Genomic DNA, 27,956 nt, shown 5'->3' on the forward strand with positions numbered 1-27,956 from the left:
ATGAAAAATGGTGCTATAGGTGTAGGGAATACATTTTTAACTAAACCAAAACAATTTAATTATATATAGCTATATTTATTTAAAAAGATGAAATTTCATACCCAAAGCAGCTTTGCAATCTATATTTACATCTCAATCTTAAAACTTATCCTCATTAGAAGATGACAAAATGAAGACTGTAACAGGGTGGATGCTGCCAGTGTGATGTTAATAACTCTGCTGACATAAACTTGGACAACGTTAATCAGATCAAAGTGAGAAAAAAAGGTCCTCTTATCCACTAGTATTCGGTGTTGTTGTCTTGCTCATAGCATTAGAATCAGGTGATGGTGGAGGAGGGTCATCCTTCAGCAACACAACAACATCAGAAGTGCTTGAGATATCCATTACCTCAGGCTGGCTTTTGCTCTTCCCATCACTCTGTATATCCTTCAGAGTCTCCGCCACTTCTTCCATGGAAGGCCTCATCTCTTTGGAACTCTGCAAGCACTGAAATGCTAACTCAGCCACAGCACTGATCATTTTCCTTGCCTTGAAATCTGATTCAAAACCAATGTTTGGATCCACAAGCTCTTGCAGTGTCTGATTGTGAATCTTGTTAATGGCCATGTTGGCCAAATTGATCTCATGTCTATGCCTTGTGATATCAACAGCAGGAAGGGATGATATCAGTTCAACCAGCACCACTCCAAAACTGTAGACATCACTTTTGTTAGTAAGCTGGTAACACTCGTGGTACTCTGGATCCACATAACCTGGAGTTCCTTGTGGAGCTGTTGAAACATGTGTGACATGGTGTGGGAAAAGACGCGAGAGTCCAAAATCTGCCACTTTGACACGGAAGTTGCTGTCAAGAAGAATGTTGTTGGTTTTAACATCTCTGTGGATGATGTCTCTGAGATGAAGAAATTTCAGTGCACTTGCAGTTTCCACAGCAATATTCATTCTGATATGCCAAGGGAGTGTTCCGGGTTTAGATCGTTGACCATGAAGATGGTCTGCAACAGTTCCATTGGGAATGTACTCATATACAAGGAGAAGTTCACGACTGTGGCGAGAGGTGCATCCGTATAACTTCACGAGATTTGGATGATCTATGCGAGTTAGGATTTTGATTTCGTTCATGAACTGTGCAACTCTCCTGTAGTTGTTCTCATACAACCTCTTCACTGCAACAGAACGGCCATCTCGCAGTTTGCCTAGACAAGAAACATAAGAAAGAAGCAACCTTTGTTAATGTTCATTCAAGGAGCAAAAACGACAGATATAGTATAATCTGCATGTTCTTACCAAAATACACTGTCCCAAAGCCTCCTTCTCCTAGTTCTTTAGATGGGTCAAAGTAATTTGTGGCCTCTTCTAGTTCTTCATAGGAGAAGAGATGAACTCCAGGTATAATGCTTTGGGTGAAGCTTTGACTTCCCTTCTCAGTGTCTTTTGAAGATGGATCAGAAGAGAGGCTCCGAGATTGTATATATGACATTACATAACTATTCTTCCTTCTACGAAGACAAATATAGACGCAAATGCCCAATATAAGTCCCACCACACCAGAACAAACACCTATAATGATTTTCCGATGCCAATTCAATTTGTCTGCAAGAGATACAAGGGAAAGCAAAGATGGGTTAGCATTGTGGCAATTCAAGGACGATAATATAGTAAACATAAACACACAAACACATACATATAATTTCACCAAATGCCTCAAGAAGAAAGTACGCGCTAAGGGTTATGGTATGATAAAATTGCATAACATCCTTATGAGAGGCAAAATGGGAATTACCATAAAGTGTATGCTGCATTAGTATCAGACAACTTAGAAGTTAGCCATACAGTACTTGTTTAACGGTTCAAATTTATGATGACTACTTGTTTCTAACTGAGTATAGAACCTGGTCCGTTTTCTTAAAATCCGAGTATAAAGAATACTCAATTTCAGTACATTTTCTGCATATAATGCTTGACATGATAAAGATATCATCACATTGAGATAATGACATGACTATACGTAGCTGAGTCTTTTCATTAGACAGTTAATAATTATATCAAAAGAATTGCACAGCTGATTTGGTTACTGAATCTACAACATACAAATAGTTCTCGTGGCTATTAGTGTGGCTAGACACATTTATGTAAACCAAATACATATATAAATTGTGAAACCATCATCATCTGATCTATGAAGATACTGTAGCCAAAGTTCTGGCATACTTATTTGGCTAGCATATTCTGAAATGGCATTGTAGAATTGAAATTGCATCTATACCCAAAAGAGGGAAATGGGGAAATAAAACGTGAAAGGAGTAGAAGCGTCACACATATCTGAATAAACAACAAAAAAAATGATCAGAATATTTCGAAATATATTATTACCACTACCACAACTTTTTACGTAGGACTTATCCTTGCAGAAACAGAGAAACTGATTGCCATCAAATCCACAACGCCCACCACTTTTCTCACAGTACTTGCAATCAGGTGCAGTCCAATTCAAAAGAAACCCCATCTTCAAAATCTCAATGTAATTCATTCTCAATAAGCCAGTGAAATTAACGGAAGCATTCATGCTAAATGGCGCATTAACCATAAACTGACACCTATTCAAGGAATAGTTTTTGTGCTCTAGTGCCTCCTCATGAAAAACCGCAAAAGAATAATGTGAAGCATTTCTAGCACAATCTACTTTGTAAGTGGGGTAATCTATGGGTTCTGTGGTACAGTTGTAGAAGAAAGAGAGATTCCAATTTTCTGAACTGTAGGTAAAGGGAGTTTGATGAAAGCTGTAATTATATAAGGGAACAGGACAATTGTCCTCATAGGCAGCCATGTTGCCCACAGTAAAAGAGGAGTTAGAATAAGAGATATCTTTGACTAGAAAATCATAACTAGGAGTTCTGAGAATTGGATTTTTGTCCATGCAAGTGATCTCAAAGTGGGGATAGCCACAAAATGATTCCTGTTCATAAGAAATCCAGAAGGGATACCTAATGGATGGGCCATTTCCACAACTTTTTGGTGTGCAGGCCTTAAATTTTGGATTAGAAGATAGAACAGTGGTAGCAAAGAAGAAGATTGTGGTAATAATACATAGTTGAGGCTTAATGTAATGGATGGAGATTGGAAGGATCATTTGGTTATGGGGATTTGAAAAGAATGAAGAGGAGAGAAGAGAAGAGTAATAGTGTGGAATCTAAGGCAGGCATTTAGAAGAAACTTCAAAGTCGTTGGTAGGTGTGTACTGTGGAAATTCTTACACGAAAACATGCTACTATTTTATAATGGGTTATGATTGAAGCTTGAAAATATAGATGAAAACAAAACAAAAGTTCAAGCAATAGATAACCAGTTATTGGCTCGTTTATAAACACAAGGAAGTAGGTGAACACCTTATCTTTGCTTTCCTAAACAAGTGAATAGCAGTTTTGAGAACTTGTTGAGGGTGTTTTTGTAGTTTCATGGTGGGCTTGTCCATACCACATTATTACTAGTCAAAAGTTGAACATCCACAAAGGAAAGTAGGTGAAGTACTTTCCCATGGAAGATTGCAGGCTTCATTTTTCTGTAGTTATATAATAAGCATCAACACAAATGGAATACCACTGAGGATGAAAACCACATCATCCCCAGTAATGGTGACATCACTATGACATTGCAAATAGAAAAATAAATCAACAAGCTATACATATATTAATCATTCATGAATTCCATATAATTAATCAACCAATTCTAAGTTAGAGGGTTTCAAACTTTATAGTATAAATCAACATCTGTGTCCTATGATTAGAACAAATTAGAAAAGCAACTATGGAATGAACAGTAATGTAGTTGTTATATCTACATAGATATCTGAATGCAACCGTATGTATACAGCTCCATTTGAATAGATAACAATTTCGAGATATAGTCATGTATGCAAATATTGCACTAGGGGGAAACCGAAATAGTGGATGATTTTATCTGTACAACCATATTTTAGGAAAAATAAGAATAAGTGGAGAAATCAAAGTCTACTTCGCAATTTTGATACTTTAAAAATCTCAAAAGAAGAAAGCAGAAAATGATGTCCATGACAGTGAAAGACGTGTTGGACCACAAAAGAAGGAAATGATCTTCATTTGCACACAACAACTCTGTTCAATAAAGGTTTTTGTTGACGAATATACAATTACTTCATAACTAATTATAATAATATTGATATCTAAGTTAATAAATAATTTTTAAATTTTATATTATCAAATTATTATTATAATAAATGTATCAAATAGTTATATATGTAATAAAAAATTTCAAAATATTATTATTCACTTAGTTTTCAAATCATCACTTATCCGATATGAGCTGCTAAATTAGAAACTATATTATTAATGAAAAAGTTTTCCTCTTCTTAATGATTGGTGTTACATGCACATGCATTCGTAAAATCAAAGTAAAAGAAGGAAAAGTAGAAAAAGGATGGATCATACTTTCTTGTCGTGTATAATGTTAAGGATGGGTCCCAATAATTTTAGACCACCAAAAAAAAAAACGAGAACTAAAAGTAAGACCACAAAATATAGCTAATGTGACTGCCAAGTGTTTTACAGCCAAAAAACAACACAGATATATATATCATTTATGCTTAGAATGTGAAATATATATCCGTAATAATTTCATAATAGATCAAATTTTGCCCCTCTTAAAAGGATACACAGGAAATTTTGTCTTGAGTTATTCTCTTTTCCATGTCCTTTGTTAATAATTATATATCTTACAATAATATATGCACTATATGCATGGCAGTATAATATGTCTGAAATTATTGGGCAAACAATTTTTAGACACATGAACAATCAGAATTGTGAAATAAAAACTATAAGTGAACTATTAAAAAATCATTAACGTGGTAAAAAGAATTACAGTTAAAAACAAATTTAGGCATACAAATAGAGCCAAACAGGGACTGTAATTCATAGAGAAACTACTTCATAATATTATTCAATGATTAAAAATGAAAAATTCAGGAAACGGTACTAAAAGTCAAAGTTGATACATGTTTAGAGGGGGTGATTGAATTGACGCGTATGGGAAAAGGAAGAAAAAATGAGAATGGAAAAAGAAAGTAATAAATAGCTGGAGAGAAAATAGAGAGATGATTTTAATTTGGTTATTGACGGAGTCAAAGCTAGAGGATGGAAATGAAGCTGTGAAGAAGGAACCACACATGACTTGGAAAAATGTGAAGTCAGCAACTCTTGTTTTTGTCATGGTCATCAGGTCAACAACGTTATTCTCATCGAAATCCCCAGATATTATTCAGTAAATTGGAATCATTGATAATTATTTTCATTATAATATGATGGCTAACTTCAATCTTTACCAGTACTGTTTATTAGTAATGCATATCTATGAAGCAACACGTCTTTTGTTTATTTGTTTATTTACCAGTACTGTTTATTTGTTTATTAAAGTACTTATTTTATTGAAAAAAAAAATCATCAAGGTCTTTACAATCCAAAACATAACTCGAGTGGAATTAGAAACATACTACATACACCAACTGGATATTGCTATGATGCATCACCTATTTTTTTTCTTCTAAACAAACACTGCTAGACTAAATCTTGTTAGTCAAAATTTATACTTATGCATGTAAAATACTCTTATAATGTTTAATTAAAAAGAAATCTATTAAATTCTTTTCATAAGTGTCCCAGAATACTGATAAAAAGAATCCAATTGAAATTGATGTTATTCCACTCTGTTTTTGTTCTTGGGTGTATGAAGCCGAGTTAGAACAATTGATATACCAACAATGCCAAAGCCCCAGCTTTAGTAGGGAAAGAAAGCGTGGAGGAAGGATATAAGTCATTGTAAAAGAAATTTGATAATTTGTCAAGAAAAAAGAAAAAGGAAGTGATGATTGGTAAGTGGGTGGTGGAGATGGAAGATGAGAGGATGGGGTTGGTCCAGTTGCATATGTTCCCAGACTGCACTCAATTTGTTGTGCTAATTTGGTCCTAATTGTTGGATAAAACAGAGGGAAAGCGGAAAAAAGAGGATAGAAGACTTACCTCCTTTGGGAGAACAGTTTTGATTTGGGCAATAGTAGTTGCATGAAACTACATGTTCACCATAATAATCATCTCTCCAACAACTTTCGTCACTTTCTCTGCAGCAACCATCAGGAACACCATAGTAGACCTCAAAAGCATGACTGAGAGCTTGTTCCAGAACTCTAGCTCCGTCATCACTATCATCATAACCATCCAGAGGAGCGGCAGCAGCCACCTCCCGATGTCCCGTGCAATCCTTAAGCTGTGGGTATCTGTGGAGCATCTCCGTTTTCGTGTATCCCTCCTCAAAATAATACACATCATCCACGCACGTAAAGTTGCGTTTTGAAGGGAAATTTGGGATTCCAAGACAATTTTCAAATATGATTATTTTATGCACGGACGCGTTATACTGGAGCAGAGTGTTGTTGAAGGTCTGGTAATCGAAGTTCAAAAAGTGAGGAGAACAGACATCGGTTACAGGGGGTGTTAGCATGACTTTCATGGTGTGAGCGGTGTTGTTGATATCCTTCACTGTGAAATTTTGAGATTCAATAGGAACATTATCATAAGGAGCATGGCAGCTGAGCAGGGATGATGTGTCGGCGCCGTTACATTGAGAGGCTGGAATCTGTTTCCAGGGAGGATCGAAGATGGCGGACACGCTTATGTTGCACCGGTATGACTGCTCAGCACAAGGCGATGGTTGAGAATGGGAGTGTGGCAAAGCGATGGAGAAGAAGCAAGAGACGGTGAGTGCGAAGGCAAGAACGTGACTATGCTTATCGTCCATTCTCACACACACTTCTTCTCACTTCCCTCCCAACCCTCTCATAAATCAAACCTATAGAACCACTTTTCTTCTCACCACCGTACCCTACCAATTATGCACACACACACACACTCCTCCCACGAAACTACCTCCTTCTTTCCTCTCACTTCCCCCCCAAAGACGACCCAGTCTCCCTATCTCCCTAATTGAAAGAATTAGGGAACAAACCCTGTTCGTTACTTTTGTTTTTGTTTTTTTCCCTTATAGGTCAATGCTTATTGGAATATTTTGCAGTCAATTTTTTTTTATCACATTTCTCTATAAATTTGTATAGTATCAAGTTAATATTTTCTGTTCCAAACAGTATGAATTACACATCAGCCACGCGTAACTTTTGTCTTTTATACTTTAGTTCTAACCTAAGTTTGGAAATTAGGTTATTCTTCACAAATTCATCTGTAGTAAGTATTTAGTTATCATTATCTTCTTCTAGGCCTGTCTTATTTTCCCAAATTTCTAACATCTCATTAAATGCATCAGATGCTGATTTCATTTTGAAGCAGTCTGGTGCATGTGAAAGGGCATGGTTCTTTTTGATGATGGAAACTTTTTACGTTAAGAAGTCATTTCTCAACCAATCTCTCAAATCCCAACCATTATGCACGCAATGAAGAAAAGGAACATTTGTACGCCTATTATAGGAAAATGGGGATGAGAACAGAGCATTTCCTCAAATTGAGACTATCATGCTGCTTCACTTTTCATAGTCAACCTCAAGGCTCAAAACCCTTAATTTTCAAGTCACTCTTCATAGTTCCTCAAGTCCACCCCCATGTAGGTGTTTGCAACTAAGACTTTTCAGTTGTTATTCAATGTTTCTGCATCTTTTTTTAGTTTGCTTGTAAGTTTGTTTGTGTTCACAAAGATCTAATTCTAATTGTGGGCTCAAAATGTCTACTTAGCGCTAGTTTTCTGTTTGCTACTTGAGTCTTTAGTATATTAAGAAATCTGTTTTACTCATCTCTTCTCCCTCTTTCATGTTCTGCTTTTAACAGAAACTATTACAGGCACCATCAAAGCTTGCTTATCAGTATCAAACTTACACTTAAAATGAAATTGTTTTGGCCTATGAAAATCCCAGGGTCACAGACGTAGAATATGGTGATGTGCAGGGTAGATAAATCATCATGGTTCATGATATTAGTCCGCAGCATTTTTCATGCAATGGAGCATTGGATTAATATCAAGCATAGCGAAATTTTGAGAGCTAACTTGAATAGGATGATTATCAAGGCACCTGTCCTTGAAGGCCTCATAATCACTGTCACAATTACGAGGTTAGCTTCATCCCCATAATTGATAAGATAACTGTGATGTCTTTGATTCCATGGTTGTATGAGAGGTTACACATGGAGTATAGAAAGGGGCATTGTGGCAAAGTTAACAAGAAGAGAGTCACTATGGATGTAAGCAAGGTGGGATAGATATAGGTGTAGGGAAGAGTTACATGTTGCAGAAATATGTGTGGTTGTTAGTGAAGTAGCTGCATGAGTTGGTAGTGATGGACACAACACATTGTATACTATTCTTCAAAAATATGTTGCAGAAATTTATTTTTTTTTGCTGCACAAATTCGCTAAATATGGCCTACTCTATTTACTCATGTCATCTTTTTTCCAAATACCTAACGTTTTAAACTTGTGATTGGTGACTACTACAATGACCAACCATTCTAACTTTGCTTGTTTGTATAAATAGAAACGTATCCAACGTGTGAAAGGATGGGGTTGTTCTTTATAATGGAAACATCATCTTTATTCTTTTAAACAAAAGCAAAGCTCTTTTAAGTTCTTTCTCGACCCATCTCTAAAGTCTAAACCTTTATATTCAATAAAGGGCTATGACCATTGACCTAGAGTGGACCTTATATTCATAATCAAGACTCTAGCAATTCAAGGAAATTGAGAATGAGAACAGAGGAAAGAGGGGTATAGGAATGTTGCGAGCTAAATCATAATAAGTTTATGGCTCTAGGAATACTCAAATATATTCCAAAACCTAAATGGTTGAAGTGTCTAAATGAATATTTATTCCTGCAGGGCATGTTTAGGGAGAGGATCTAAATCAAACAAGTGTTTTGACTAAGGATTTATGGAAGGTGATATATATGTAGGTGTAGAAATACATTAGTATTCATCATAAAGGGAAGAGTTACATGTTATTCTTGTCAGTTAAAGAGCTGCATTAGATGATGCAGACGAGAAAAAACATTGTATATTATTCTTCAGTTCTGGCAAAAAGTACTTTCTAAGGAAAATACCTATGAATATTGCGTGAGAAACCAAAAGATGACTAAAACTCAAACCACGTACAAAAAAACATATGAATCTTGAAAAGTCACCCTTATGAGGGTTGAAAATCCTAAGTTCCACCTCAAACAGAGGATAGGATCATTGAGATATAACTTGCCAAACATACAAAATGAAAGTTAAAAAGAAAGGTGTTATTTATAATTTCCTCCGTATAAGCTCTAAGCTTATTTCAATATCTTCCATACTTTAACTTTTGTATCTTAACAAATTATTAACTTCAGTGCTGATCTACAATGCCCCACTTCTGTGTTGGTGATGCCCCCCAAATGGATCATCCAAATTTATATGGGACAAAAGCAATGGAGTCACTTATTTGGAATCAAGGCAATCACCAGTGAAGAAGAAGTGGTTCGATTGGAAATTTATAATAAAAAAGGTAGTACAGCTTGTTAGGTGACTGTTGCTGTCATCTTTCCATGAAAATTCCATGTTGTAAAAACTTATACTCGTTATTATCACTTTGCTATATAAAAGTCAACATAAGCCAAACACGCCCTTAGGGAACCGAAACATGACATTATAAAATTTGACACGTTATCTCATAACGCAGTCTTCAATAGTTCCATCTATATTATAAAAATTTTGAACAGAATGAAGGGAAAAAAAAATCAAAGGGAACTATTCAGACCAAACAACTCTTCCTAACACGCAAACCAAATTAACAGATCCATTCCATGTCTAGAGTGTGAAACTCCACCTGCCTAAACCAGAGTGGATGAATATCTTGTTTGATTCCACGTTCCAGATATGATTTTATTACGCTTATTTAGAAGCTATGGTATTTATAACTCTGCGGTCTTCAACATCCTAAACGCGAATTTTCAGTTCTCAACTTGTTTCTTAACAAGCATGTAGGATATTTGGATCCTCAGAAAAGGTTGAATGCCATGCCACCATCCAAAAGAACAAGATTATAGTAGGAATACTTAATCTAAACAAGAGAAGGAAGAAAACATACTCGGAGCATGTGGAGACTCTGGAGACTCTGGAGAATAAGGGGGTAACTGTGACTTTGCTGGTGTTACTCTAGGTGTTGATTCTGGAGACCTTGCTGGGATTTGTTTACAAAACTCAGCATCAGATTGGTGATTAGGACAGAGACACTTAAATCCACTCATAGATGCATTGTATCCACATCTCCCACCAGATCTTGTGCAACCATCACATTGATTTTCATTCACACCACTCCATCCAACCTCAAATCCACTTGCTAAAACATTTCCCACAACCGAATCAACCTTCACAGCCTCTCTTAGAACAGAAATATTGATGCTATTCTTGCACCCCAAACCCAAACTATTGAAATTAACCACTTCAGTACTCGGCACAAAAAATGCAGGAAGACCACCATCTACGGGGCAATTAAATGCTATTGCTCCTCCAATATTCACACTAGACGTATATCCAAGAGAACCAAGAGAACCGCAATTATATAACAAAGTGTACTCATCATCATTAGAAGTGTACTTAAAGAAATCAGGATCCAACTTCACATTCACATAATCATTAGTACAAGGGTCAGCCAATAAATCCAACCTTGCAATCTTCAAAACCTTAGATGTTTGATTCATGTCAATGACTTGGAATGTCTGTGACATGATGTCAATTGTCACGTTGCCTTGTTGGCAATCAAGCTTGAACTTTGGATGCCCACAGTACCCTGGCTGCTCCTTACCCCAAAATGGGTAGCTAATATTGTTGATTTTCCCACAGATAAAAGGTTCACATGCTGTGTACTCTTCAGCATCACTAGATGCATAAGTTGGGAATAAGAGTGAGAAGAAGAAAAGGGTGTTTATGAGGGAAGAAAGAGGTGGAACAAGAGGATAAGGCATCACAGAAATCTGAGAAAGGCTTTAATTTGCAGAAGAACAATGTCAGAGGCCTTGTTTGTTGGTGAGGCAAATGATTAAGTACACAACAACAACCTATATATCTTAGTCAAACTAAATGACGTATAACTAGCATGGTGTCTTTCATAAAAATGGTGTTGACAAGTTGTTGGTAAAACATTAACAGGAAACACTCCGAGCCTCAAATTTTGATTGTGTAAACATGTTAACCAGTAAGATTTATTCACTGTCTGCGGTGTCTTTGTCACGTCAGTGATGTCATGTTTAGATTTTATTTTTATGAACTTTATTCAATGCATAAGACTAACTTCACCCAGGGGAATGATAAACCAGGAGAAAAGTACAAGATATAGAATAAAACAAGACTTGGATACATGTCTGTAAAATGGTTTTAGTGTAATTTTCTATCTAGAAATACAGTTTTGTCTTTGATAATCTGTATTATTAAAATCATTATCAAAGGTTAGAAAATCTTAAAATAGAAATTGTGCTACAAGCTATATACAGTGAAGGTGGGAAGAAAAATTGCTCTATACAAGGTTGAACTGACCAAGAACAAATAATAATATGTGCTTTGCTGGAAAAATGTTGTCAAAAATATTATATTAATTGAAGTTAAGACTAAAACACTCTACCTAACCCTTTTTAATATTTTTAATCTTTCCCCTTTATTAAAAGAAAACCATTTACTACCACTGCATTTGGGATAAAGTTATAACCGAATGAGTCTCTCCTTCTACTTTTTCCCTTTTGATGCTAAGAGTTTATTTAATACATGTTCATAGTATGTTCTGAAAGAACAGATTTTTTTTTTTATGGAAAGGAATTAAGAAATACTAATCCAGAGTTAGGTAAAGAGGATTAAAATATAGCAGTGTTTATGACTAAATAATTATTCTGTAGTTCTCATTTAACAGATATGGTTGTCCTCTGACTAGTCAAACCACAAAAAATAAAAACTTATTTTATATAGTATTTTTTTTTTTACATTGCAAGTTGTAACTGTGGAATATTCATGGCTTGTGGTTTCTTAACTGGTTAGCCATAGTAGATGGGTAGCCCAATAGTCCTGGAAACAATTGAGCCCAAGCCCAAATACAGTTCCTTGTTCGTTCCCAACCCATATACCCAAATCAAGTCCATTTTCTTACTAGCTATAAGATTAGTAAATTGGAATACAGAGTTACTATTGATGATAAACAAGTCAATTTAAAAATAATTTATCACTCAATTAATAAATCAAATTAAAAAATTTTCTTGGCTGATAATTTTTAAATAATGTAATTAATTATGTATTATCTTCTAAAAATCATAACTAATTTTAATAATGTCGATGGGGCAAATGTTTAGTCAGTTTGGAGTCACAGTTTTCAAACTCAAATTCAAAGTTTAGAATATATCCCAAATATCAATTCTCTGTTGGAATAATTAATATTACAGTTTAAGAAAACATGTAAACATTTTTTGGTGTAATGGTCTCATTAAAATAATTATTATAAAAATCTACAATCTTATTATAACATCATCTCGAATTGAATAACAATATAAAAAAGTATACTAATTTAAAATAAACGGTTATTTTTGTATAGAACTTTGTTTATGTTGATTACTTTGGACTTATTATAGAGGTTAATTTTACAACAGACGTTAATTTAGGAGAAGTTTTTTGCCAGCTATTAAATAACTAAAACAGTAATTTTTCTCAGTGTGTTGGTTCCTATGCTTTTCACAGATATTTCATCAAATATCTCAAACTTTTTATATATATATGATAACAAAATTGTCACATAATTTAAAGAAAATATCATCAAGTAGTTGCAGATAAATGTATCAAAGTCATATAAACAATATGTCTCTTCCATTTCTGGCTTCAGAAATTGTGATATGAATCTTGGCATTACTTTGTTGTTATAAAAGTGAATCATATTTGTTAACAAATTAAATAAAGTAAAGAAAAAGAAAGAGAAAGAAGTAACAGAGAAAGAGATATATTGTTAGGAAATCGTATTTGAAATTAAACTGGGAATCGTGAGAGTTGACATGAATGAGAGAGTTGCTGAGAAACACTCTTGAAGTAGTGATGGCAAAGGGAAGTGTGGGGAGAGTGAGAGTTTTGAAGGGAAAAAAGACTCTTTTATTTGTTTTTGACTACTAAATTTTGATTAACTCAACTCCATAAAATCCGTATGTTAAGAAGTGATCTTTAAGCAATTCAATTCCACAAAATCAACTTATAAAGTAAAAATTGCACCTAATTATATATTATGAATTTATTTTATCTCTACCAAATGTGAAATTTCCGACGAACACGGACTTTGTCCTATTATAATATCATTTTGAATTGACAAATTTTATACTCAATCTGTGGTCGACTAAAATTACAAAAAGATGGGCCAACTAACAGAAAGAAGAAATAAAATCATGAAATATTTTAAACAGATGAAGTAGTAAAAACAAACCTGGATACGTATTCTAAGTTATACACTAAACTAACAAAACCAAAAATATATCAGATAAACATCCACGCAATATAACCAACAAGTTGTAAGTATAATAATGTTTTAAATCTTAAAATAAACAAAATAAAGTGAGTGTATCATCTATTAAGCAAGCAGATTTGTGAAGATGTAATCATGTGAATTTGATGAATAAAAGAATCTGCAATTTGTTTCAAAGTGTACCTTTTTTGCAACTTTTGGCAACAGTTCTACCATCTCTGCATAAGCAACTTGATTGCTTGGTGTTATGATCAAATCTGCAATAGCCTTTAGACTCCTCACACGCTGCACAATCCTTAGCACTCACCCAATCAAGCACAAACCCTTTCTTCATGGCATCACCAAAACCAGTGATCAAATTAGTAACATCAATCTCTTCTTGCTTCACTGTCACCACAACATGCTCCTCACACTGCCTCACCCAACCGTATCCACTCTTAACTTCATCACCAGCCAGAAACACATAAGACTTATTCCTATCATGTTGCTGCATGCACCCTATGTGCTCAACAGATGAAGGGTAAGAACTGCAGTTGAAGTAGAAACTCAGATTCAAATCTAATGAACTGAAAGACAAAGGAAGGTTTTGTAGGGAAACATTGTGTCGTGCCCTAGGACATGGTTGGTCCAACACATCTATGTCAAGAAGTGTAATTGAAAACTCATCATAGTTTATATCTGCGACTTGGTATGTGTCACTTGGAAAACTAATGATGGCATGGTCCTCCGAGCACTCAATACCAAACTCAGGGTAGCCACAAAACTCTCGAACGTTGGTGTTGGACTTCTTCCAAAAAGGGTAACTAATGTTGATGTTACCACAGTTAGAAGGAGCACACACTGTTGATGTGTTACTATTAGTTTGAGCATGACATGACACTATAAGGATGAACACTGCAAAGAGGGAGTAATAGGGTTTTGGCATGGCTTATAGGACTGAGAAACGTAAAGCTAAGGAATTGGTTATGAATGAGATGACGATAGTTGAATATATAGCCGTAGATTTTCTTCATGTGATGAACCAGTCAAAGTAAATTTTCTTAACAGTCAAATTCTTCATTTAGAAATGGAAAACGATTGGTGTGCTCATGTGTCAGTGGGAAAAGAATCTACAGGAGCAAGATGACGTACATCATAAAACTTTTTCTACCTTGTATGAATAGCTTTATGCATCTTCCAAATATCTACTTGTTCTTTTTAGTGATTATTTTTTATGTCAGTGTTAGAAGTGTATTCATCTTGTACGCGAGACTAAATTAGTAGTGGGTCTGTTAGTGACCCGATAACAGGTAGACAAAATGTCTAAGAAAGTACGCGATGATAAATTTTAACTTGGTTTTGATATCAAGTTAGAAGTGAGTTTTAAGCCTAACTCAACCCTACAAAACTTACGTGTAAGGTGAGGTTTGCACCACACTTATATATTATAAAAGAACAATAATATTTTAACTATTAAATTTTAACAATTTTTTCTTACAACATGAGTTGTCATCTTCTAAGTGGTTTTAAAATATTGAGAATGAAAAAATGGAAATTTAGTGAATCACTTTACTATTTAAGATGGTAAGAGAAAATTGTCAAAATTTAATAATTTAAAAATCATTTTTCATTATAAAATTTTCTTATTATTAGTCGATACGGAACTTTCACGAGTGAGCTATTTGTAATAGAATTTCCCTTCATAAGAGGGTGGTTTGATGCATTACAGTTCATAAGAGTCTTGGACTTGACGCCCAAGTTTCAACTTAAGATGAAATATAGCTGAAATTGTACTACAAATTTGGTGAATGATGACTGGTTCCACGAAGTTCAATGGATTATTTTTGAACTTTGAAGTCCTTTGGGGGTCAGAAAAATGTTTGAGAAATGAATATTAAAAGCATGTTGATGAATATTAAATTGAGAAACGCGTGGCTGGCACGTTCCTTTAATATTATAAAGGTTCTACATTGCATCTGTTCATGGCTTTTTAGCCAAGTGGAATTATATGTATTCATTTCATGGGGATGTCACGTTTCTGTCACAAGAAAGAGGGACAGTAATAATAGCAAATATATTCATAATTATTATAGTAAAATAGGCTTAAATACAATTTTTTGCCACTTTTTTTCCAAAAAAATTAGCATCTTAACATTTAATTCTATATGAATTCGATTCTTGATTTTTTTTTATACAATTTTAATAATTTAAATTTCAGTTATCCCTAACTTTTGAAATTTTAAAAAACAAAATTTTGGATTTTATAAAATATTTAGAGAAACTATCAAAACTTTGCCATTTGCAGTCAATGGTATTTAATTAATTAATCATTCTGTGGGCGAGTAACATAAACCGTCTTTCAGTACATTTATTAAATTATTAATACAAAATAATAATATAATAATATTAATAGCTTTATTGTGTCTTACAGCTCACTACTTGTTTTATTTCTGGTGGGCTTACTCTGCTTTATTTTTTATTCTTGAGCTTTGAGATAGACTTGACCCAAGGATTAGAAATATAAATAAACTGAATTAATTGAGTTGTTTGAATTTAACTTCATAAAAATTTCATCGATATTTTATTAGTTAAGTTAAAAAATTCAAAACTGAAAATAAGTTAATTATTTGAATTAATCAAATTCAAGTTTTACAAGCATAACATTATTGGTCCGTCAATATATAACTTATTCTTTTAAAATTGTATATGGTGAATATCTTAATTACTTTTATTATTCATATATAAATTATCACGTAAATATGTGTAACTTTGGGTTAAAATCTGGTTTTTTAGTTTCTTTTATGAATTTTCTATTTACTGAATACTGAATTAAAAAGGTATAGTAGTATAAAATATTTGAATTTCAGATATTGTTTTATTGTTGTTTGTAGATTAACACCTATATTTGTATATAATATTTATGATTTAAATATTTCATAAACTTAGATATTTTATTTGAGATTTTTTCTAAATTTTATTTTATTGAATATCTTAAATATTTTTTATTTTTGTCTAAATATTTACCATTTGATTTTATTATCAACATGATGACGTGATTGTTTGTTATTTCTCTTTGATATCAATTCTATTTTTTTCTCTTTGATATCAATTCTATTTTTAATATCTTCTAACTTGTCGATAAGCTTGTTCTTCCAGAAAAAAAAAATATCATTGATAAGTTTTCTTTAGGTTTAACTAACTTATTTTATTCTTTTTACACACTCAGTTTTTTTTTTAGTTTTTACAACTATAAAAAAAGACTTAAATACTTTTTGGTCTTCATTTTCGTAATGTTTGTTAGGGATGGTTCTCATTTTGACAGAATGTTTAAAATGGTCCTCATTTTGATCGAATGTTTAAAATGATACTCATTTTCGCAATTTATGTTTTATTTGGATTTTTTCTGTAACGCCGTTTAAATCATTAACAGAGGATTGTACAGGTGATACGGTTTGTACTAGGGTGTGTTACATGTACTATATATATGGCTAATTAACGTTAATTCTTCAAATTAGGAGAAATTTTGTAATTAGGAAAATTTCTTCATCTTTCTTCATCGACATTTTTTTAGCTCGACGGAAATTTTCTTCTTTTCCTAAAGATTTTCTGAAATAGAAATAGAGAACGAAGTAACTAGAAAAAAAAACATAGATTATTAGAATATTGCACTTCTAGAGGGATCATCTAAAAAGCAAGATATTTGAAACCTATTCATACAAAAAGGCTGACATAGATGTTATGGGTCAATTTTTTTTATTGTCCATCTCTTCATTTCGTAAAGGAGCCGAATGAAACAAAAGTGTAACACACCCTACTAAAAAACCGTGTCATCTGTACAATGCTCCGTTAATGATTTAAACGGTGTTACAGAGAAAAGGACCAAATAAAACATAAATTGTGAGAATGAGGACCATTTTAAACATTCGGTAGAAATGAGAACCATTTGAAACATTCTGTCAAAATGAGGACCATCCACAACAAATACTACAAGAATAATGAACAAAAAGGTATTTAAGTCTAAAAAGAAAAAGTGTTGACTATATTCTTTCGTTGATACATCTAACACTTTAAAACTCTCGGTAGGAGTTAATAATGAAATAAAAGTTTGGAGAACAAAGGAACATGAAAGAAGCAAAGTTAGTCAAGCCAAAATATAGTCCTTTGCTTAATCAAACTTATTCCTTACTTAGTTAGGATTAATTTCATACTTAATCGGTATTCTTCTTACTTAGTCAAACCATATATCGTATAACAAACCACTCTTTCAAATTTGGTGTTTCAGAAGATAAATACATTCCGAAATATTCATTTTGAAAACATATTTTTTTGTTTTAGATTAGATATTTTAGAAACTATTTCTGTATTTCAGAAGGTCTTCTGAAAATACTTTTTAGAATACCTAATTCAAAAAGTATAAAAAAAAATCCAGAATGAATATTTTAGAAATTATTTTCAGATTTGGAAATTGTCTTTCGGAACACCTGTCTCAGAATGTTTTTTATAATCTAGAAAGATTGTTCGGGAAGGTAACTCTGAATCCAAAAATACTTCTGAAACAACTATTCTTGAGTATTAAATTTTTTTCGAAACAGATGTCTTAGAAAAATATTTTCATATCTAAAAGTATTTTCCAAAAATTTTGTTTAGTCTGGATTCGAAAATATCTTTCGAAACAGTCATTCCGGAATATATAAAAATTTTCCAAAATAAATGTTTTATAAGGCATTTTGAGATACTTCTCAAAGTGCTCATTCCAGAATAACTATTTTTTTACCTTCTGATTAAGTATCTTAAAATTTATTTCTAGATCCAGAAAATCTTTCAAAATATATAATCCGGAATTGTTAATAAAGAGGAGGTTAAGTAATGTTTATTATAGTTTTAATGAAAGGTAGTTTGGGAATTTTGTATTTTATAGGGTGCAGGAAGAAAAAAGAATGAGATGCGGAAAGAAACACCCAACCAAGACATATTACGTACATTGGGCTTCACCTACACTCCAATACATAATTATTTTTCTTAAAATTTATGAAAATAAAAAAAAGTTGTTCCATAATTTTTTTAACTCAAGTTTTCGTAAAGGGAAATAAAAGACAGGCTATTCAATATATTTTTACTAAATTCAAAAATACCTTTTCATATATATATATATATATATAAGTCTCGTGTTAATCGTATGTACTAAAAGTCTCATTTATGTGCAAAACTAAGACATAACATGTTTTAAACTAACAGAGGAGAATACAATATGTTTTAAGAGAAAAACAAACTACATGATTTCATTATCATTTTCCAGACTTGAAGGTAATGTACTCAAAATATCTTATCGTAAGAAAATAGACAGTTCAGAGACTTTTCCACGTTTTATGAAGACTATTCGTGTTCTGCAGTTTCCTTCTTCCTTCTTCCTTCCTTTTTCTCATCTTTGTACACATATTTCATTTTCACTGCTGTTGTTTACGCTTACATGTTCCTCTCAGTGGACAAGTAGAACTTTGCATGTCACTAAGGTTGCTTTGCATGCTGTGGTGCTCACTGCATCACTTCATCTCACTGGCAGAGCACTCTTGGAAAAGGTTAATTCATTCAACTCTTTCTTGAACTTGCTTGTGTTACACTTGGTAAGAACTAAGAAACCTTGTCTTGGTACTGCATACTCCATAATTGTGATGAATTCTTTTGCAGGGATGATACTTTTCAAAGTCAACGGAAGAATCTACAAAAAGCTACTTAAACATGAGAGTATTAGGTATAGGGAAATCAAATTTATCTTCTGTTTTCTACATAATGTTTACAAGGAATGAATTCCTTACTAGTAACGAGCAGTTTACTACTGTAGGGACTCAACCTAAATATTCATGACTTGGAATGGAAATTTTGCCTGAAGTGATTGTTTTCTGATTATATGATAGATGCTCTCCTTGGCCACAGTAATAGGTATAGGTAAATTTATCTTCTTCTGATGGTGTGTGTGTAAAAAAAATTCTCCTTTTTGGCAAACTTGACCATAATAATGATATTACAATTCTGCGCTTTGATGAAAGATAAGCAGTTTTACTTCATTATTAATGACAGTTTATTAGAATGCCCTGTTGGTGTTTTTGTGTGGATTAAGTATATTACCACTTTAATGCATGTTTTACTTCAGCCAATAAACCTTTTCTTCATCAATGTGTTCATTTGAATGTTCTGCTTGTGTTTTCTGATGGATTAAGTGTATTGTTAGTCCCTCTAATTATGGCCTCGTTAATTTGTCTTTTTAGTTACCAAGAATTGTTCCTCCACACCTAGTTTAAGTCATTGACTTAAATATGTTTCTTGCCACACCTTGTAGAACAAAAATTAGACTTTATAGAATTCAATGTACAAAGTAATTTGCTATTCTGATGAGCCTGTTTTTTCTCACACTCAGCATTCCAATGGCCCTCTGAGGTTTTTTAATTGCCTTATGAGAATGAGGTGTAATCTCTTTGAGGGCTGCTTCACCAGCTCTTCTGACACATTTCCAAAGCAGAGTAAATGGAAAATCTTGCCCTACAAGAAACTTGCAAAAGTCACAGATAACTTCGATCAATCTCATTGTCTTGGAAAAAGAGGCTTTGCCACTGAATATTACGGTAAGTGACTATGACTAAGCTATGGCCATTTACATGAACAATGTAAATACAAAAGAAGAAAACTTAGACACAATTGCTCGAGTCATTTTGGCGTGGTAATCCACATAATGAAAATTTGCACTAAAGTTTCTTCTGTTCATTTCCCTTGTTCTAGGAAAACTTGCGGATGGGCGTGAGATTACAATCCAGTGCTTCAACGAAGACAAGCACCACATTCTGCAACAGTTTATCAATGAAACTACTATCCTAAATTACTTGCCTCACAAAAATATTGTGTCAATTTATGGATGTGCTTCTCATCACGAGAAATCTATGCTAGTCCATGAATACTTATCCAATGGAAATCTTGCTGCTCATCTTAAAACTGAAGACGAAAACAGCAAAATTTCTTGGCTGACACGATTTGATGTAGCCATTGATATTGCAAATGCATTGGACTATCTTCACTGTTATGGCATCATCCACCGAAATGTGAAGTCCAGTAACATTCTCCTAGATGTGCACTTTTCTGCTAAACTTGCAAACCTTCATTTATCATGCAAACTTCCAGATGGAGTTCCTGTCTATGCCGCCCATGTTACCAATGATATAATTGGAACATGTGGTTACATCGACCCAGATTATTTGACAAAAGGCCAGCTTAGTGTAAAAAACGATGTTTATAGCTTTGGGGTGGTGTTGTGTGAGCTTCTATCATCAAAGCTGGCAAAATACTGGGTTCTGAAAGAGGAGGACGATCTTGCTACACTTTTAAGAACAAAAATTGAAAAGCAAGCTGTGGTGGAGCTCTTGGATCCAACACTTGACTTCCAATCTAACCTTAAGATCAAGAGAATGATGACTGCTACAGCTGAGCTTGCACTTTTGTGCATGCAATGTCCACAAGAATTAAGGCCAAGCATGGAACAGGTGCTAGAGATTCTCAAAGGTATAAAGCAAGGGAGACACGAACCAAACACAACAAAAGGTATAATAAAGTCCTTTTTTGTCTAGTTTCCTTACTCATGCTTTTCTAGCTTCTGTGTTTTTTTGGTGTCAACAGACTGAGGATAAGATAAAAGCTTTTATTCATGTGTGATAATCCATACATCTCAGCTTTGAAAATCTTCCACCATGGTGAACTTGAAGAAGCTACAAACAATTTTGATACTTGCCTTGGAAAGGGAGGCTATGGCACCGTGTACTATGGTGAGAGCCTAATCAATCCACGTATTTTAAATCAGTGTCCCTGCAAGTAATGTGCAATGCATATATCTGTGATTTTTTCTGATAGTGTGCCATTGTATTAGGAAAACTTAAGGATGGAAGAGAGGTTGCAATAAAATGTTTCCATGAAGAGAGTGAGACAGAAAAGATCATTGAGCAATTCATGAAAGAAACTGAGGTTTTGGTTTGGTTGCACCATAAAAATCTGGTTTTACTTTATGGCCGGACTTCTCGCCATAGCAACAAGCACATGCTAGTGTATGAATACATCTCCAATGGCACTCTTTCTAAACATCTTCATGACTCTTCCTGTGGTAAACTACCATGGCATACTAGATTGAACATTGCCATCGAAACTGCAACTGCATTGGTATATCTGCATGACTCAGGTATCATCCACCGAGATGTGAAAGGGAGTAACATTCTGTTGGATGAAAATTTTACTGTTAAAGTTGCAGATTTTGGATTCTCACGGTATCTCCCAGATTATGCAACGCACGTTTCCACTATTCCAGTAGGAACTCGTGCTTACATAGATCCTGACTACTATGAATCTGGAAGGGTCTGTGACAAAAGTGATGTCTATAGTTTTGGGGTGGTTTTGTTTGAACTTATATCTTCCAACTCGCCAAGTTTAATTGAAGGCACAGATTACGTTACTCTTGCACAGTTTGCAAAGAGAAAAATATTGAACAAGGAATTGAACGCGGTAGTGGATCCAAGCTTTTGGTTTGGTGTTGACAGAAACATGATGGAAATGATAACAGCAGTGGCAGAGTTAGCATTTCAGTGTGTGCAGTGTCCCAAGGTACTTAGACCATCCATGAAACAGGTGCTGGAGACCCTTGAGGGCATTAGAAAAGGAACATGGGGATTCAACCAGATAACATAGTCTTTGTTCCTTCTGCCAACAAGCTTGATTCCTCCAAACCATTCCTTTGGTTTTTGGTCCAGTAATTGGATTTTGGTTGAATAGATATAGAGTTTTTTTACCTTAGTATAGTAATTTGAGGTTGGCCATGCATCTTGCAAATGATGTGCATGAAAAGGAGGTTTTGATTCAGGGTGTGTATGCTCTTGTTTGATTACTTTTTCTGAGGCACATTGAACATTGTTCAATGTTTACTGTAGTTTCAACATGTATATATTCTCATATATATTACACTTTCAATCATCTTTTCCTTCATTCGTTGCCATAATCTGAAGGTATTCATGCAGAGCCATATTCTTCATGCACATTTGTTGTTGCCAGGAAAAAAAAAAACTATCACCATTAAAATGTTCAGGTTTACTACACAAAGACTGATATAACAGACAGACTCTTTAAATAGATGGTTATATCTCTAAGATTGTAAGAACAGAAAAAAGAAAATATAGCAAGAAATAGGATTAGGAATGCAAACTAATAGTGGTACTTGATAAACAATACAATGAAGAACGAACAAGAACAAAAGGGCTAATATTCAATTATTTTCAACAGGGAAAATTGCAAGCAAAACAGAGTAGGATAATTAAAATCTTATGTATGTGCATGCAATAGATTAATGGAAAGTTGTGGAAGAAGATTATATTGTTCATGTGTTTCCTAAAAATCTCATCATGACAAAGATTAAAAACTTGGATGAAAGAAAAACAAAAATTGCAAAGACAAAATGATGCTTGTCTGTTAGTGTTTGACAAATATCTACAATAGAATTATGATTATCAAGACACCCAAAGAAGTAAAACCAATGCTTATGAATGATAGATTTCAAATTTATATCAAAGGATAGATTTTTCTGTGTTTATTTTGATACAATGGTACAAAGAATTTTGTTTTTGTCAATTGAAAATGATATTTTATTAGAAAATTGTCTATTTCCTTGACGCGGTATCAATGCATCACGGATAACAGCAAACAATATATTTTTGAAAACATTTTTCTTTGCTCGTTTTATTAATTAAAAATTATTTAAACCTATAAAATTATAAGTAAAGTTTATCTAATAAAATATAAAATCAAACTTTGTTATTGTTAATGATAAAAAAGAATGCGTTAAAAATTTATATAACCAGTATTTTTTTTCTTTCATAGTATTATGAATGCAATTGAATTGAGTTTTTTTAAATAAGATTTTAATTTTTGTGAACAAAAATTATAATAACAATACTTTATCAAATTTTTCGAAAAAAATATAATTACATAATATAAAACCGACAAATACTTCAGTCAAAAAAGTGGTAGCAGCAAAGTCGTCCTTAATAAATGCATGTTCAGATATCAGAAAATGTTGTGTTGCAGTTCCTGTTTCCTTCCTTGCATTTTCTGCAGCTTCTCTGTTCATTACTTTCCGATGCCCCCTTTTGTTGATCTTTAACTGAACCTCAATACCAATTAAAAATTCACTTTCCATTACTCTTGATCCTAAAGTTCTCAACTTCATAGAACAACACTAATTCAATAAGGACCTTATTACGTTGGAGGAATTCTTTTTCTAAATTACTTGTTAGTGGCTAAGTTGAGACTTTCTGAACCACTACACCTGAATCAGTACCTCAGTAGCAGATCATTCTCTGAAAGGGGTATACAATTTATTCTCCAACACTGTTGGGGGCACCTTGTCTTTCTTGGGATTGTTTGTTCTACACTAGGTAAGAACTAAGAAACCTAGTCTCTGTTTTACATATAATATTCACAAGGATATGCATAAAAACCATCTGTACATGAGAATAGTATGTATAGGAAAACTCGTATTTATGTAATTCTTTCTTTTTATTACTGTTTACAAGGAATAAATTTTGGATACCATTCAAATTCAGGTATCATCACTAACCACGTGGATCAATTAGTACAAGGTTGTTATAGCTTGATCAAGTATCTTAAACCCAAGTCATCACTATGCAACTATGTTGAACAAAGAGAGAAAGATGTTTTATTGCTTATAGTAGTCTTGTCTGGTTGAAGTACGGTTTTCTTCTTCAGAAAATTAGTGTAGTTTCTGCCAGAAATATTAGGAAGGAACATATGCAGAAAAGTTATTGTTGAGCATTTTGGGAGAATTTAACACCAATGAGTTGTTAGCAAACCCATGTGAGAGATCTGACACTAATTTCTATTCAAAACCTTAAAAATTATATTTATAGGTCTTCTTCTTTCTTCTTTATATATATAATGCTCAACTTTTATATTTCCATTTAATGTTGAAACTTGATTGGATTTTCTAATAGGAACAACCCTTTTTATTTTAGTTGATGCTCACATTTTTCATCTTCTTTGATCTTATTTGAACAGGAATTAGACGTCATAGAGTTTAACATGCAGAGAAATTTTTACTTCTGATCAGTCACCTTTTACCTCACTCACCATCAGCATCCCAACGACCCTGCAACTTTTGGTTATTACCTCATGAGATTTAGGTGTGATCTCTTTCAGTGCTGCTTCGCTAGCACATCTTCTGACACATTTCCAAAGCGCAGTAATTTGAAGTGGCCAATCTTTCCCTACAAGGAAATTGAAAAAGCCACAAATAATTTTGATCAATCTCGTTATCTTGGAAATGGAGAAAGAAAGAAAGGCTTTATCACTGAGTACTATGGTAAGAGACTGTGCCATAACCTTCTATATAGAGGGGTTTTGGACAATTTGCTGTGACCGGAACAAGTATCAATGTATAACTTCATTTTTTATTAACATGAAAAACAGTTAAAGGACTATATCTCATGATTTTGCTCAAAACATTTCTTATGATTATCTATATCAATTGTTTTAGGAACACTTGAGGATGGACGTGAGATTACAATCCAGCGCTTTGAAAAAGACAAGTGCTACATATTGCAAAAGTTTATCAATGAAACTGTTCTTCTAAGTTACTTACCTCACAAAAATATTGTGTCAATTTATGGATGTACTTCTCAGCATGTGGAACCTCTGATAGTGCATGAATACCTATCCAATGGAAATCTTGCTGCACATTTTCAAGGTGTAAAGGATGAAAACATTACACTACCTTGGCTTAAACGTTTGGATATAGCCATTGATATTGCAAATGCATTGGCATATCTCCACTATTACGGCATCATCCACCGCAATGTGAAATCCAGCAATATTCTCCTAGATTTAAACTTTTCTGCTAAACTTGGTAACCTTCATTTATCATGCAAACTTCCAGATGGAGTTCCTGTTGACGCCACCCATGTTACTAGTGACAGAGTAGGTTCAAGTGGTTACATAGACCCAGAGTATTTGACAAAAGGCCAGCTTAGTGTGAAAATTGATGTTTATAGCTTTGGGGTGGTGTTGTGTGAGCTCCTATCATCAAAGCTTGCAATATACCATATTCTCAACGAGGAGAGTAATCTCGGTATCCCTTTTAGCAGAAAAATTGAAAACAAAACTTTGGTGGAGCTCTTTGATCCAAGACTTGGGTTCCAATCAAACCTTAACATCAAGCAGTTGATGACTGCTACAGCTGAGCTTGCAGTTCTCTGCATGAAATGTCCACAAGAATCGCGGCCAAACATGGAAGAGGTGCTAGAGATTCTCAATGAAATGAAGCAAGGGAGATATGGAACAAACTCTCACTCAACTAAAGGTGCAATATCAAAACCATATTATATCCCTTTTTTGTTTACAGACTGAGGATAAAAGGTTTTATTAACGTCTATAATCCATACATTTCAGCTTTGAAAATCTTCCACCATGCTGAACTTGAAGAAGCCACTAACAATTTTGGCACTTGCCTTGGTAAGGGAGGATATGGCAGCGTATACTATGGTGAGAGGCTAATTAGTCCACATAATTGAAATCATAGTTCACAGTAAGAAATGTGCATAGAGAAGTTAGGTTATGCAGAGACAGTGTAAAACAGTTTTATATTGTCATCTAATCAGAAATCACCATATATAATAAGTTTGTTGGCTTCAATAATAAACATGTTAACATTTGTGTCAATGGTTATTTCTGATTAATTGACCATGTAAACACCTTTTACACTGACCGTGCATAATTATCAAAATCATGCATATATCTTTCTTTATTTGTTGCTTACAAAAATGTTTCACACCAGATTCACATTCATTAAACTCAAATAGATTTATCTTTATTCTGATGCACTAGGAAAACTTAAAGATGGACTAGAAGTTGCAATAAAATGTTTCCATGATGAGAATGAGACACAAGAGACCATTAAGCAATTCATGAAAGAATCTGACATCTTAGGTCTCTTGCACCACCAAAATCTGGTCTCACTTTATGGCCGCACTTCTCGCCATTGCAAGAAGCACATGCTAGTGTATGAGTACATCTCCAATGGCACTCTTTCCAAACATCTTTATAATCCTTTAAATGGAAAACTACCATGGGAAACTAGATTGAATATTGCCATTGAAACTGCAACTGCATTGGTATTTCTTCATGATTCAAGTATCATCCACCGTGATGTGAAAGGGAGTAACATTCTGTTGGATGAAAATTTTCGGGTTAAAGTTGCTGATTTTGGATTCTCTCGGTCTCTTCCAGATCATGTTACTCATGTTACAACTATTCCAGTGGGAACTCGTGCTTATATAGATCCTGACTACTATGTATCTGGAAGGGTGAGTAACAAGAGTGATGTGTATAGTTTTGGAGTGGTCTTGTTTGAACTCATATCATCAATCCACCCAAGTTTGGTTGCAGGCACAGATAATGAGACTCTTGCACAGTTTGCAAAGAGAAAAATCTTGAACAATGAATTAAACGAGATAGTTGATCCAAGCTTTTCTTGTGGTTCTGACAATAACATTTTGGAAACGATAACAGCAGTGGCAGAGTTAGCATTTCAGTGTGTGCAGTGTCCCAAGGAGTTCAGACCATCCATGAAACAGGTGCTGGAGACCCTTGAGGGCATAAGTAAAGGAAAATGGGGATTCAACCAGATGACATAGTCTTCATTCATAGACACTACAGATTGTTATATGATTCTGAGACCAGTGATTATCAATTAGACAGTAACTTATAACAAACCTGCTTTTGAGATTCACTTTAGATCATTGTTTCACTTTCACAATTGATTATTTGTATCCCACTATATAGGAATGTTGTTTTCTTCTCACTGTTCTGTTTTTTTTCTTTTTCTTTACTTGGTTATTTAACTGTAGTTACTTACACCATTTATACAAAGAATACAGAATTCCCTTTGTTCTTCTGAAAAACCTTGTCAATTCCTTTGCATCCTTTCTTCCAAAAGCATGATTCCTTTAATTTCAATAATGCACACATGATGCTAGATTAGACAGTAGAGTTTATGAAGAAAAACAAAAACTATGAAAGGTTTTTGAGGCATAAATAATTAGGATTCGTTTAAGGAATAATGAACATGAGAATGCAAATTTAGAGTTCAAAGAATAAGGGAGATGCACAAATGAGGCTTGGAAAATTGTGAAGATGGATATCAAAATAGAGTTCTGATTATCTTTTTTTCATGTAATGATATTGGTTGACAATAAAAAAGAAAGAAAAGAAAAGAAAATTACTTAGAAAATTGGAAACTGTAAATAACAAAAGCCTGTGGTCCGGAAGAAAAAACTTGTCTTATATTTATTAGTTTTTTAAAATGTATTTACTCATGGGCCATTTCTTTTTACACTCTGAGAGTTTCCATATGC

At 33.7% G+C, this 27,956-nt stretch overlaps 3 protein-coding genes across 6 annotated transcripts; 2 read left to right on the forward strand and 1 right to left on the reverse strand.

Moving 5' to 3' along the window:
- Nucleotides 1–41: 41 nt before the first annotated feature.
- Nucleotides 42–14,499, reverse strand: LOC114181919 (LEAF RUST 10 DISEASE-RESISTANCE LOCUS RECEPTOR-LIKE PROTEIN KINASE-like 1.2). 4 transcript variants are annotated; one of them, XM_028068594.1, is made up of 3 exons: nt 13,714–14,499; nt 1,291–1,596; nt 42–1,199 (listed from the first exon to the last, which is right to left on the reverse strand). In XM_028068594.1, the coding sequence occupies exons 1-3, from the start codon at nt 14,453–14,455 to the stop codon at nt 274–276; spliced, it is 1,974 nt and encodes a 657-aa protein (XP_027924395.1). In that variant the 5' UTR covers nt 14,456–14,499; the 3' UTR covers nt 42–273. The 4 variants fall into 4 exon arrangements, with proteins under 4 accessions (XP_027924395.1, XP_027924396.1, XP_027924393.1 ...); XM_028068595.1 differs by lacking the exon at nt 13,714–14,499 and adding an exon at nt 10,138–10,814; XM_028068592.1 differs by lacking the exon at nt 13,714–14,499 and adding an exon at nt 6,054–7,033.
- Nucleotides 14,500–18,800: 4,301 nt separating this feature from the next.
- Nucleotides 18,801–22,531, forward strand: LOC114181918 (leucine-rich repeat receptor-like protein kinase PEPR1). The gene is made up of 5 exons (XM_028068591.1): nt 18,801–19,085; nt 19,922–20,126; nt 20,281–21,093; nt 21,222–21,314; nt 21,416–22,531. Exons 1-5 carry the CDS (start codon nt 18,876–18,878, stop codon nt 22,222–22,224), a joined length of 2,130 nt encoding a protein of 709 aa, XP_027924392.1. The 5' UTR covers nt 18,801–18,875; the 3' UTR covers nt 22,225–22,531.
- Nucleotides 22,532–23,578: 1,047 nt separating this feature from the next.
- LOC114181922 (probable receptor-like protein kinase At5g20050) lies at nt 23,579–27,387 on the forward strand. Its single transcript, XM_028068598.1, has 5 exons — nt 23,579–23,963; nt 24,604–24,907; nt 25,082–25,903; nt 25,993–26,085; nt 26,428–27,387. The coding sequence occupies exons 2-5, from the start codon at nt 24,718–24,720 to the stop codon at nt 27,234–27,236; spliced, it is 1,914 nt and encodes a 637-aa protein (XP_027924399.1). The 5' UTR covers nt 23,579–23,963; nt 24,604–24,717; the 3' UTR covers nt 27,237–27,387.
- The last annotated feature ends 569 nt before the right edge of the window (nt 27,388–27,956 follow it).

Source organism: Vigna unguiculata, chromosome 4 (assembly GCF_004118075.2).
Source record: "Vigna unguiculata cultivar IT97K-499-35 chromosome 4, ASM411807v1, whole genome shotgun sequence".
Classification (NCBI taxonomy): domain Eukaryota; kingdom Viridiplantae; phylum Streptophyta; class Magnoliopsida; order Fabales; family Fabaceae; genus Vigna; species Vigna unguiculata.